The 14,442-nt window shown below is 43.5% G+C and overlaps 1 protein-coding gene across 4 annotated transcripts in view; it reads left to right on the forward strand.

Moving 5' to 3' along the window:
• SFXN2 (sideroflexin 2) overlaps positions 1 to 14,442 on the forward strand; it is a 40,913-nt gene that overhangs the window by 11,191 nt on the left and 15,280 nt on the right. For all 4 annotated transcript variants that reach the window (XM_083149236.1, XM_083149239.1, XM_083149240.1 and 1 more), the window contains exons 4-7: positions 1,294 to 1,392; positions 3,412 to 3,487; positions 10,359 to 10,444; positions 11,465 to 11,525. In XM_083149236.1, the coding sequence (XP_083005362.1) occupies positions 1,294 to 1,392; positions 3,412 to 3,487; positions 10,359 to 10,444; positions 11,465 to 11,525 (322 nt within the window). The remainder of the gene's footprint in view (positions 1 to 1,293; positions 1,393 to 3,411; positions 3,488 to 10,358; positions 10,445 to 11,464; positions 11,526 to 14,442) is intronic.

Raw genomic sequence — 14,442 nt, forward strand, 5'->3', positions numbered from 1 at the left:
ATAGTGGCACAGATTGAATTCCCCCATAAATTCTCTATTGCACAGACAAACCTACATATTTTGTTTTTGAAATGTGGAAAGAAACTTTAACAAACACGGGGAGATTGGCAGGGAAATGGTTTAGGTTCTAGATCCCACGTGAACCCTTAGTGCATACACAGCTGTCTGTCTAGACAGGTGCCTGTGTATGGACCTGGTCTCACAGATCTGTTAATTATTGCCCAGGCAAAACCTCCTGTTCTTGGTAAACATGCAACTGAAGTGGATGAGAACCATTATAGATTGAGATGTGTAATAAATATTATTTGCATCAGTAAAGTGACTGCATTTAAAATGATAAATAATGAAACCTATCAATGAATGTACTTTTAAAGATTAGTTACCAGCCCGTCAAAATGACAAAACAACATCACGGTAATGTCAGCAGCGTCCGCTGTGCGCAGCAGGACAGAGCAACCCTTTAATCACTCTGCGACTCTGCGGAGCATCATCTAGTGGAGGCATGTCCAAACTGTGGTCCTTCAGCTGTTGTGTAACTACACATCCCAGCATGCCTTGCCATCATTTTAGCATTCCCTAATAGCGAAACTGTGGCAAGGCATGATGGGACTTGTGGTTTCACAACAGCTGGAGGGCCATAGTTTGGACATGCCGTCTGACTAGTGTCTGCCAGCATTTAAAACAGGATTAAGTTGTGTCCAATTTTAGGGGGTTATTCTAGTCCATTCTTTCTGACAAAATCCTTCTTAGATGGACAAAACCATGTGCACTGCAGGTGGGGCAGATGTAACATGTGCAGAGAGAATTAGATTTGGGTGGGGTTTTACTTCAAAGTGAGATCTATATTGCAGTGTAAAAATAAAGCAGGTGTATTTTCCCTGCACAGAAACAAAATTACTCACCCAAATCTAATTCTCTCTGCACATGTTACATCTGCCCCCCCTGCAGTGCACATGGTTTTGTCCATCTAAGAAGGATTTTGTCAGAAAGAATGAACCAAAATAAGGCCCTTCGTTATCCTGACTTCTACATTTGATATACCCCTGTCTCGGTTGGACAGGGGTAGCTCCACTTATTCCATGTTTTAGTCGTATTTTGTTTGTGCCTTTTTTAATATGTTTTTTTTTTTTCCCACCAAAGTCCTCATTACTTTTTCTACTATAAATTATGTTTTTATTTATTTTTTTAAAAGAAAAAGCTCAAATGTTGTTTCCCTGCTTTGTGTAATCAACTAGTTTCATAAAAAATCATTAATTATTATTATTTTCTTTCATTTGTTGAAAATTTAAACAGGACGGTTCCCGCGGTAGTGTTTTGGCAGTGGGTTAATCAGTCATTTAATGCGCTTGTAAACTACACAAACCGGAATGCAGCCTCTCCCATCACACCTGGGTAAGCTCTCTGTCTATTGTATCTTTTAACGGTCTCAGATTTGTTTTATCCATATTCTTCAACATCTGAAGGGCAAAAACCAGTACAGATTTGGAAAGGGGGCGCGGTCACACCCTCTTTCCTATACTCCAGATAGCTGGAGACCCAGAAAACCGGTACTGAGCCCTTATTGGCCAGTACAGGCCATAAAAAACGGTACTGTACCTGCCAAAAAGGTACAGTTGGGAGGGTATGTTTGTCGCGTGTGTGTTGCTCAAAATGCAGGATATTAAAAAAAAAAAAAAAACAGAAGACTATATAAAATATAAATCTCTCCATCCCCAGTAAAAACCATGTGTTTGCCCCTGCTTACACCAATTGTTTCCTTTCTCTAAAATCCATCAGGACAAGTAATGTAGGTCCTTCCTTTTCATATTATTTATAATCCTCCTACACCAATCTGACATCAGAAACACTCTGGGTATAGATCTAACCCTCATCTTATTTTTCATCTGAGGAACATAGTAAGAATCAAGAACTTTGGGTCCCTCAGCAAAAGTATTACAGCTAGTGCAAAATGCTATTAACCAACCAGCCTCATTACAGCCACGTAACCCCCATTCTCTACTCCCTCCACTGGCTGCCTGTAAGATGGCAGTTTTCAAGACAGTCTTACTGACTTTCTTTTTTTTTTTTTAGATATAAATTTTATTAGTGATGTACCAAAATACAGAAAAGACAAAAACAGTAAGCATTATGAAGATCCTGTGCAGAGGATCAATAACCGTTTGAAATATAATCAGAAACCAAATATAAAGGCATCACTATATTTTAACATTATTATAAGAATAAAGAAAGGAAAGACCACAGGGGGGGATATCTAAAGGAAATAACATGATAGCCTAAGAGAATATGGGAAATTTATTGGAAAGGAAATATCTACAGGAAATCTAAAGGGAATTAGAATAAGAAAATATGTATGGAGTTGAGGGAGGAGAGGAATAATAGGAGAAGTGGAGAGGATAGAGATTAGGGACAAAAGAAGAGAAAGAAGGGGAGGGGGAAGGAGAGGCGGGTGGGGTGGTGTCTCACCCGACTGGTCGATCTAAACTCAACACGATATCAAAAATAAAATTGGTAGGTCAAAGCCTCAGTTCCTATAAGAAAGCTAGGGGTACATTAAAAGTCTTACTGACTTTCAAAGCTCTACATAGCCAGGGCTCAAGGTACCAAATGCAGCTTCTGATTCCTTAAGGCCCATACACACTCTGCGATTTTGAGCTGAAAGCCACTCAAAACACAATGGGGCAGATGTATTAAGCCTTAACAAGAGATAAATGCAAGGGTGATAAAGAGAGAAAACGTCCAGGTGCAGGTGAAGCAAATGTTACATCTGCCCCACCTGCAGTGCACATGGTTTTGTCCATTTGAGAAGGAATTTGCCTCTGAGAGTGAACCAGAATAAGGCCCTATAGCCACAGTGCCGATAGTGTATACAGGGCTTAAGGATCCGATACACTCTCATATTTTTGGGGTTTTTTTTGCTTCACTTGTATGTGTGTTTTCCATTTTGAGAACAAATTTGTCCTCTGATCAGGTCTGTATTAGGCCTAGTATCAAACTTTAATAATAGTATAAAAAATGGGAATAATTAGCAATTTTAAATTACCTTCTGCTTTTATATCTTTAGGGTTCTTAAAGTACATGTTGCCAAAATTGTGTATGGCAGCTTACTGGTACAAGGTGACCTCATTCAGATGAGCACCTGCATAGACCATTCATTTCTGTACAGTTTATACCGCTCTCTGCTGGTTTTACATGTATGTCATAGATCATTATATAGCAATATTCTAGTTTAATAACCGCATCAAATTATATTTGCTTTTTTTGTAATTAGTATGTCTTTTATGTGTCTCAGTTGTGCGCCTGTATTCTAGTTCTCTATTTCGTGAAGTCTGTCACAACTGTGATGCACCTATGCATAGTGTATGTGCACGACTAGGATACTTATAAAATGTTTGCGTTCTCCTTTCCTTGCAGTCAGATTGGAGTTGCATATTTGACAGCTACTAGTACTGCTCTGGCCACTGCCGTGGGACTTAACCTCTACACCAAGGTATGGAGAAAGTAGGATACAGGTTTAAGGCATGTCATTTGAAATCGCTTCTCACTACTGTTAATGGATTAACCAGGGGAAGTATTACGTTTCATGGCCACAGGGCCGGTGTAAGGCTTCTCGGCACCCAATCTACCCCTCACTTCAATCTACCCCTTCCCCCAGCCCATACTGCCACCAATACCCACTTTCCAGCCCATGCAATAAACAAGATACAAACACCTAAATAACATACATTCATGGTGCAAAGGATTATGTGGGACATATTTAATTAGACCCATGCTTACTGCATTAGGATAGCGTTGAGCTTTAAAACCCAAATGGGCTATGAGTTTACACGCTGTCTGCGGTAAGGGTAAGACCTACTTGGATTTCTTTTCTGACCCCAGGAAAATTCAAACAGAAACTCAGAGCAACTGAATAGCTGCTGGCACTGCAACAAACCCGTCACCTGCGGTTAACTGAATATGCCCCTAGACTACAGAGGACAAAGGAGAATATGGCAGTGGTTAGAAAGTGCACCATGAAATTACTTTGATTGAAATATAGGGTGACATTTAATAGGATGAGAGATTCAGAAAGTGAGAGATTTGGTAGGAAGTCTCCTCCAGTTTTTTTAGAGCAGCAATCATTTACACTGCAAAACCAGTTTGATTTTGCAGTCTCTCACTTTCTGAATCTCTCATCCTATTAAATGTCACCCATACATTCAATAAAAAATTTAACTAGTACAGAAACCGGTACTTGTGTATTTTGGCGGCGCCCATCGCATCGCATACCATAACACATACGATGGTATGCGATGCGACGCGATATCGTACGATAGTGCACGATGGCATACAATTTTGAAATTGTATGCCATTGTACATGGCATACGATGCGATGCGATGCGATTAAACATTGTATAAGCACCCTAATGGGTGCTTATACAATGTTAAGCACCCAAATGGGTGCTTACAATGTTAAATGCACCCCCACGCCACCCCCCACTATAAACGTGAACCCGAAGCGTGGCGAGCGCAGCGAGCCCGCGAGGGGCGGCGGTACGCGTCCTACGACCTTTTCATACCCCCACTATCCACGTCGGCGTGGAGTTGAGAATAGAATAGTGTGGCGAGCGCAGCGAGCCACCGAGCCCGAAGCGTGGCGAGCGCAGCGGATACCTTCACAGGTAAATGCGTCCCCTCGCGGGCTTCACAGGTGTCCGCGTCGCCACGGACACCTGTGAAGCCCGCGAGGGGACGCGTATAACTGTGAAGGTATCCGCGTCCCCTCGCGGGGCTCGCTGCGCTCGCCACGCTTCGGGCTCGGTGGCTCGCTGGCTCGCTGCGCTCGCCACACTATTCTATTCTCAACTCCACGCCGACGTGGATAGTGGGGGTATGAAAAGGTCGTAGGACGCGTACCGCCGCCCCTCGCGGGCTCGCTGCGCTCGCCACGCTTCGGGTTCACGTTTATAGTGGGGGGTGGCGTGGGGGTGCATTTAACATTGTAAGCACCCATTTGGGTGCTCAAAAGCACCCTTTAGGGTGCTTATACGATTTTTGGTCGTATAGGGGGTCAAAATCGCGTCGCATCGCATGCCATCGGGTGCATGGCATGCGATGCGATGCGATCTGTTCGTCGAACGACGGACATCGGGGGCGCCGCCAAAATACACAAGTACCCAGAAACCAGTTTTTTTTTATTTTTCTATCTTTTTCTTTCTTTCCTTTTTCTTTTTCTTTCTTTTTCTTTTACTTTTTTTCTTTTACTGTCTTGCTTTTTTCTTTCTTTTACTTTTTTCTTTTACGGTCTTGCTTTTTTCTTTCTTTTACTTTTTTCTTTTACGGTCTTGCTTTTTTCTTTCTTTTACTTTTTTCTTTTACGGTCTTGCTTTTTTCTTTCTTTTACTTTTTTCTTTTACGGTCTTGCTTTTTTCTTTCTTTTACTTTTTTCTTTTACGGTCTTGCTTTTTTCTTTCTTTTACTTTTTTCTTTTACGGTCTTGCTTTTTTCTTTCTTTTACTTTTTTCTTTTACGGTCTTGCTTTTTTCTTTCTTTTACTTTTTTCTTTTACGGTCTTGCTTTTTTCTTTCTTTTACTTTTTTCTTTTACGGTCTTGCTTTTTTCTTTCTTTTACTTTTACTGTCTTTTTTCTTTCTTTTACTTTTTCTTTTACTGTCTTGCTTTTTTCTTTCTTTTACTTTTTCTTTTACTGTCTTGCTTTTTTTCTTTTCTTTTCTTTTTTCTTTTTTTTTACGGTCTTGCTTTTTTCTTTCTTTTACTTTTTCCTTTTACGGTCTTGCTTTTTTCTTTTGCGTTTTTCTTTCTTTTGCGTTTTTCTTTCTTTCATTCTTTGTTTTGCTTTGTTTTCTTTTTCTTTTTTTTCTTTTACGGTCTTGCTTTTTTCTTTTTTTTTTTTTTCTTTCTTTCTTTCTTTCTTTCTTTCTTTCTTTCTTTCTTTCTTTCTTTCGTCTGAGCATGCCTGTTCATTGCGACCACCATGCACAGGGGCCATTTCTGGTGGAGGCTTCCTGGGGAACCCTAGCGGAACTACATCCTGTGAACTGTAGCCCATAGGTTACAACAGGGGCCGATATTGGGAATCCTTTGCATTCTCGCTATTGTTACATCGGGCAATATTGCATACCGAATAGTAACCTATGGGGGATGCAGCTGCCAGTGACAATAGAGAGATTGGTATCTAAGATACCTGCTGCAAACCTTGCCAATAATTTTCATCCCCTATATTGGTAAATAAGGCAGCATATCATCCCTTATAGAAACCTATGAGGGATGCAGCTACCAACGGTAATGGAGGGATTGCAGCAGGTATTGGAGATACCTTCTGCGAACCACTTTTTCTTGCGTTTGGGATGTATCAAATATTTGTGGCTATCTTCCAAAAACAGGTGTTTCTCTTTCGTCCAGTCCGTTGACACAGCTAACCTTGGGATGTAGGAGGGTCCTCAGGAGCCAAGGCACCTATAGCTGAAGCTTTTCCTCTGGCTGCAGGCTCCTCCCCTTCTGCATCCCAGCATGCTCCAGTTTGTTTTAGGTGACCACAGGAGTGGGTGCTTGGCTGACGGGCTGCTGATTCTGGTTTTTCACTAGTTAGTTTGACATTTATTATTTTATTAACTGTAGTGTTAGTGCAGGTTTTTGTCCAGTGTGCGGCTTCTGACAGAAGCGCAGCTCGCTGAGAGCGCAGCAGAGGCTGACAGAAGCGCATCCCGTTAGCGCTCTGTGTGCAGGGGTGGGCTGTCTGCACCCACTGCACGGCGCATAACCCCAGCAATGCATTGCTGGGGTTTGCCTGGGCCCTGGGAGCGCCCCGGAACCGGCTCCTTACAGAAGGGGATCATGGGGAAGGACCTCCCGCGATGACGAACGCCATCTTGGAAGGGCTTACAGTCTGAAATCCCTCCGGGGAAGTGAGGACTGTCACAGGTGTTGGACGACTCCAAGTGATCCCAGCAGAGGGGAGGCACTAGGAGGTGAGACACTATTGTGGAAGCGTGTTTGTGGGAAGCCTGGGGAAGCCAGGGGGGTGTGGGAATTGTGAACTTTTGTGAAAATTGAACGATTGTGGGAAGCCTGGGGGGGGGGAGACCCCTTTATTGGGGGGGTCCCCACTCCTCCAGGTACCTCGTCCAAGGCTGACCAGCCACGGTGCTCATGTTTTGGCCAGGCGATTTTATATAAAAAGGGTCCCCCGGCTGTGGCATGACACGGGCTGTTGGAGCCCGGTGCTGGTTTCAAAATACGGGGGACCCCCAGATTTTTTTGTCCCCCGTATTTTTGGAACCAGGATCGGTCCAAGAGTCCGGGGCTGGTTTCAGAAATACGGGGGACCCCTATGCTTTTTGTCCCCCGTATTTTTGGATCCAGGTCCGGCTCAATGAGCCTGGGGCTGGTTATACTCAGGAGGGGGGGGCCCTCACGCCGTATAAAAAAAAAAAATCACTTTAACATTTTTTTTTGTGTACTTTTCAATGGGAAAACATCTGGATGCGAGTTCCGGCGCAACTAAAAATCGCACTTTCAAAATGTGCGATTTCGTGGCAAAATCACAGGTTTTTTTTCTTTTTTTTCGCATATCATAAAATATGTGAATTCGGGAAAGTGCGATTTCGGATGGTTTTGGGGGAAAAACGCAAAAATCACATTTTCGCATTTCATTAAATGTCACCCTAGGTTTCTGTTTTTGGTCAGTTAATCCATTTTGTTGAATTAGGTAGCACTCTGTCAGTATTGTACGCTAACAGACACCAAATCGTGCTCATAATTCGGGATGCGGTCGGAATCCCGACGGTCGAATTACCAACGCCGGAATCCCGACCGCGGTGTGCCAAGCGCAGTGAGCCCGCAAGGGGGGTTGATCCACGGCCCCCCTTGTCGGCATTGCGGTGGTCGGGATTCCGGCGCCGGTATTTCAACCGCCGGGATTTCATACTGATCCCCATAATGCAGTAAAGGGAAAACTTTATTTAACCCTTTGAGTGCCACCATCTCTGTGAAAGATGTTCAAAATATCCGCTAAAAATGCCAGCGTCGCTGACATTTGTTATATAAATTCAAATAAAAAATGTTGTTTTAAAAAAAGATTATATTTTTAAACATTACAGGTCATTATGATGAAAACAAATGTTTGCTTGGCAATTTTTACATTTCACTTTGAAACTGTCAACTTGAAGTAGATATTGTTTGCTTTGCTCACCATGATGTATGAATCGGAGATTATTCAGTGATTCAATATTATTACATTAATCCAATGTTTTATGTCTGTTAAATAGCTCAGAAAAAGGTACAGTTTCCTATAGCGCAACACTTCCCAAACTCCACCATACAGTCCATGTTTTAGGGATATCCAAGCATGAGCACAGGTCGCTTAATACTGTGAGCAGTATTTAATCCCAGGTCACGACTGTCGGGCTGGCCAGACCATCGTGACCCGCTCCCCTTCTCGGCCCGCTCGACTGCATCTCGGCAGGCAGGATTCAATGTCCCGCCTGCCTAATGCCGAAAAGGGGGCGGGGGATTGAATACTACCTGTATCTCAGTAAATTTTCATTAATCACATGGGCTCAAGCATGGATATCCTTAAAACGTGGACTGTACTGATGGACTTTGGGAGACACTGCTATAGAATCTACATGACTACTGCTACCATTCTCTAAAAAGTAAATGTGCAAGCTGTGTACATTGTTCTTGTCTTCACTAGAAGGGTCTTAGTAACACATTAACCGTGTGAACCTGCAGAGTTGGAAAAATAGAACACTTACATTTATGTTTTACATTGACCAGGTTATTTCTAGACCATGAGTAAGGGTAATAAATAGCCAATATCAGTAACTGACGCACGTATGAGTATTAGCTGTGTGACATTCTTGTATTGAGGGAAAATGCCAGTCGCCAGCCCAACAAACCCCTCTATACTGCACAGGTTGATCTTATTTGTCTGCTATGACTACGGATTCCTCATCACTGGAGTGGGAGTGTATTCTGAAGTGGTGCATATAAAGACGAGGAAAGCCAATGGAATGGAAGTTATGTTTGGATATCCCTGTATGATGTGGTTCCCATAGACCTGGGGTAGCCAACCCTAGTCCTCGAGAGCTACCAACAGTGCATGTTTTGCAGGTCTCCTCACAGAATCTAATTAGCTCCATCTGTGTATCTTTTAAAATGTATCAGTGATTAATGAGTGCAGCTGTGCAGCAGCTAGGTTGTTTGGAAAATGTGCACTGTTGGTAGCTCTCGAGGGCTAGGGTTGGCTACCACTGCCATAGACTGATGACATTGGCTTTTGGTTTCGGGAATGCCAGATCAACTCTTTTATGCCTGGAATAATAGAGGTCATGTCACTGTATTATCACAGGGTTGCCAACCCTCCTGGATACCCCTGCATCTCCCCCATGGCTCAGTTAATTTACCATGATTCACGGCTTTTCGGGAAGGGCTTTTCACAAATCGCGTCATTTAGCCTCACCCCCTCCTTGAAGACCCGCAAATTGCGGGATTTGCCATACTGGGCTAGATGAAATCTACATCAGGCCCCGCACGCCGAAGTGCTGACAGTCTCCTCTTCGGGCTTTTCCCAGAGAGGAGACTTCAAAATAGGCAACCCTGTGTTATCGGGGTCCTACTTGAGATCTATAAGACTCTGCCTTAGGTTGAGAATCCTATGCTTGCCTTGCCTGCCTTTAACCCTTTGAGTGCAACCCCCCCCCCCCCCCCCCCCCCCCCGGTCAGCTGGTCAACTCTGCTATCACAGAAAGGTCACATATACTGTACAGTGCATGCTATGAACTCAGAACTATAGAACTCAGTGCCAACCTACATTATATAAAACTCCCTGTGTGTCAGCAGTCTAAGCATTTGTATACACTGCAGCTTTACAAGACACCAATAAAAGCATTGTTTATACTTTTTAGAGCAAGATGTAGCAAGCTTCAAAAATTGATAAAATAAAGAGTGATAAACAACCAGCCAATCAGCTTCTGTCATTTTTCAAACCCAGCCTGGGACATGACTGTTAAGAGCTGATTGGCTGGTTGTTCTCACTCTCCATTTTATCACTTTTTGAAGCTTGATACATCTGGCCCTTGTCTTCAGGCCCAGTGTATTGCTATAAACATGAGGGGGTAAATTTTAAAGATGGGAGTTCTATTGAAGATGGGATGTTGCTCATAGCAACCAATCAGGTTCTATATATTCTCTTCTAGAAGGTGCTAAATAAATAAGTGGAATCTGATTGGTTGATATGGGCAACATCCCATAGTCTATAGAACTCCCAGCTTAGCAATGGTATCCCTTGATGTTTATACCCTTTTGTTCCTGTAATCGTTGTTTGACTTACAAGTTATAAAAGTACCTTGTTATTTCAGAAAGCTCCGCCACTGATCGCTCGTTGGGTTCCCTTTGCTGCTGTTGCTGCCGCCAATTGCGTGAACATACCAATGATGAGACAGCAGTAAGTCCTGATTATTGTTGTGTACTTTATATAATTCACCTTATTTAAATAATATGCGAAGTTAACGGAATTCAGTATCGTTTTCTAAATTATGTATATGGCACCAAAACTGTTGTACAGTACGGTGGGACATAGGTAGGAGACATTCTTCACAGGAAGAGGAGTAACAGAACACAAGGACATGCACTGAAACTAGAGGGAGGAAGATTCAGGGGAAATTTGAGAAAGAAGTACTTCACAGAAAGAGTAGTAGATAAGTGGAATAGCCTCCCAACAGAGGTGGTAGAGGCAAATACAGTAGAACAATTTAAACATGCTTGGGATAGGCATATTGATATCCTTACAAAAAAATAAGGATCAAATATGGTTTGAGTTAACATGTTTAAAAAAGGGGCAGACTAGATGGGCCAAGTGGTTCTTATCTGCCGTCAAATTCTATGTTTCATAGAATAAGTTATATGTATATATGAGTGCAGACAGGCACTTTGCTACTTTTCCCCTAATAACTTTATATGCTTCTTTTTACTTTCACGTAAATATTTTGTACAATAAAAGTATGCAAAAAAATAGCACTTTTTAAAGACGGAAAAGCATGGGTTCAGGGAACTCGCATATTCCAAATGGCCTTTTAACATTGCGTACAACTATATCCAATACTATGGTGTGAAACAGAGGGATCTTTGCATGATTTTAGAAGCGCTTAGTAAGGACACAGGTGTATGACGCACTCGCCACATTTTTGTTTATTTTATTTTTTGTTTTTCCCCACCAATCAATCTCATGGCCCAAGGCCATTGTTTTCCTTAAAGTTGCCTAATAATGAAGACTGCGAATGGTGATGTAGTAGGGCTTTAGCCACCGAGGTGCTGAAGATTGACCATCGGATAAATCGCAATAAAAACAACGCAACGGGTTCAATAAAAACTGATTATACAAAAAAAAAAAAACAACGCAACCAAATTATTTTGACCGATGTGTGTTGAAATGCTCTAATATCCTGTTTTGTGGTGATTTGTATAGGGAAATTCTAAGCGGCATTGCAGTTACCGATGAAAATGATAATAAACTTGGCCACTCCAGGGTAAGTTCTTCCTGTAGAACCTTTTCTGTAGAAAGTAAAAATATACACTGATTATGCAGCGAACAGAATTATGGGGTTTATATTTAATTGGGCATACTCATCCCGAACCTGCAAGTAAGTGCAGCTATATGGCAGATTTAGAGGGGGGGTGGGGGGGGGGGGGGCAGCAACAAGGCACCTGTCATTTAGGAAAATGTTATTCAAGTGCTGGAACACAGTGTGCAAAGATGGATGAAGACTGGGGCAAGTATGTGTTGTGGGGTTGCAGAGTGCTGACTGAACTAATGCTGTCTGGCTGTCATGTCTGCATGTCCCCGAGCAGCAAGATGGCTGCTGTCCACCCAAGTCAGGAGCACTGCAGTCAGTGACATGGAGGCGACAGTTAAACAATATTCATTCCCTCCGCCGTTCTGCACAATGAAGGGTTTTCCTGCTGTAAAACCACAGAGTTAAATTTGAAAATGTAGTCTCTGCCGTAACTGTCATACAATATCTATATTTCTCTTATATCTTTAAATTTGTTGATCACTTTTAGAAACTTGTATACAACATGAGGGGTTATTCAGACCTAAGCTTAGACCTGCGATTTTCACAGGGTGGCCAAATATCAACCAAATGTACATGCATACAGATTGTAGTGCGCATGCGCAAGGCCATTCTGTTAAAAAATCTTGGGGGAATTTTTTTTTTTTTTTTTTATCGCTAGTGGCAGCTATCTGATTTAGCAGAGCATTGATCAGGTCTGAATAACCCCCATGGTTCACAAACCGGAGTTCTGATGTACAGAAAAGTATTTTACATTTTTCCTGCATTGCAGCCAGATATAAGTACGGTAACTGTTTTTGTTTTTATTATCTGTAACACGGTAAGTCTCAGATAGGGGGCAGCACATACCTGTCAGAGCTTATGGCAGAAACAGAAAGTGATTGTAAATTGTCAGGTAAATAGTTGTACACAGGAGTGGAATATGTCATCTAATTTATAAGGCCAGAATGGTTCTGTAGGTTACAGTAACCCATAGTGTTTGCAAACAAACAGCACATGTAGGACTTGCAGGAACTGGGAACTTCTTTCCACTCACACTCACTAAGATTTACATATGTTCGTTCCTAATGCAAATCTGTAACTTACATTCAGTTAACACTTATTTCCCAGAAGTCTAGATGTATTTTGAGGAGCTCAAATTTTACATTTATAAGCATCGGGGGCCTTTATTTATGAGGTACAAAAGGCCTGTGACCCAGCACATAATCCTTCACCGATGCGGATTCGGTATGAAATCCCGACGGTCAAAATCCCAACATTTAAAATCCCAACATGGTCAAAATACCGACGTATAGCATGTACAGGTGAAACAGTCAACATGCTATACGTCGGTATTTAGCCAACTAGATGGGCCAAATGGTTCTTATCTGCCGTCAAATTCTATGTTTCTATGACTTTAGGTTGACCGGTCGCAAGGTCAACATGGGTTTTTTCACTGTTTTTTGACCCGAATGTCGACACAGTCGACATGGACACAGTTGGAAGTGAACCGCAGCCGCTCGCACTGCTTCGGGCACGGTGCCTCGCTGCGCTTGGCACACTATTTTATTCTCCCACCACGCCCTGGTGGATGGTAGAGCATGAAATATCGCCTGTCGGCACATGTTGGGTCAAAAAACAGTGAAAAAACCCATGTCGACCTCGTAACCTATCGACTGAAAGTCATGTTGACTGTTTCACCTGTACATGCTATTTGTCGGGATTTTGTCCTTGTCGGGATTTTGTCCTTGTCGGGATTTTAAACGTCGGGATTTTGTCCTTGTCGGTATTATGACGCTGTCGGGATTTTGACCGTCAGGATTTTGACTGCATCCCACCGATGCAAGACTCTGTATTGGAACCTGAACCAATATTCACGCGTATACAATCTGCATTCCCTGGGAACCAACATGGGTAGATGATTAACAATGACAGTAGTTGTGGTGTTATAGGCCTACATGTTGGATGCTTTGTGCATGCCACTTGTCTTCACATCAGTGTCGCAAATAATGCGTCCGTTCACTTCCGGGACATGGGGCCCACCCTTCACCACTGATCTCCGCATTCCGCTATTTGGATGTATTGGAGAACTTGCCTGTCCAGCTTAATACAGTAAAGGCCCCCATACACTAGCCGATTTTGGTCAGATTTCAGCCAGATCAGTCGGATCTGGCCGAAATCGGACCAAAATCGTCTAGTTTTGATGTCCCCTCAGATCCGATGCGCGGTCCCGTGCGCATCGGATCTGCGTCGGGTGGTTGGACCTGCTGCACGTCCGACCACCCGACTTGGGACCTAGTGGGGCGGCGCGGCGGTAGAGGGAGCAGGGGGGGCTGGGGACGCTGCGGGGGACACAGGCGGCATAGAGCCGGGCAGGGGGAGCCGGCGGGAGCTGTCAGTACGGAATAAAAAAAAAAAGCCCATACAATGAATGGGCGGCCTGTGATTGGCTGAGCGCTCTCTCAGCCAGTCAGCAATTGGCTCAGCCAATCACAGGCTGCCCATTCATACATAGCAGCAGCGGGGACGGGCAGCGCAGTGGCGGCTATTATATTTTTAAAATACTTGTCAAATGACCGGCCGCTCTCTGATTGGCTGAGAGCTCTCCGGCCAATCAGAGAGCGGCCGGTCATTTGACAAATATTTTAAAAATCTAATAGCCGCCACTACGCGTCCCGTCCCCGCTGCTGCTATGTGTAAGTACACTGCCCGGCCAGGTCAGCAGCGCTCACCGCACCCGCCGCCCGCCCCCACCACCGCTGGCCGCCGCTGCCCGCCCCCACCACCGCCGCCGCTGCCCGCCCCCACTACTCCTCACCACCCTGCAGCTCCCCGGGTTTTTTTTTTACATGGGATAAATCGCATGCAAAAAATGGCACATCAAGTGCCAAAT

Source organism: Crinia signifera, chromosome 6 (genome assembly GCF_055691185.1).
Source record: "Crinia signifera chromosome 6, ASM5569118v1, whole genome shotgun sequence".
NCBI classification, from domain to species: domain Eukaryota; kingdom Metazoa; phylum Chordata; class Amphibia; order Anura; family Myobatrachidae; genus Crinia; species Crinia signifera.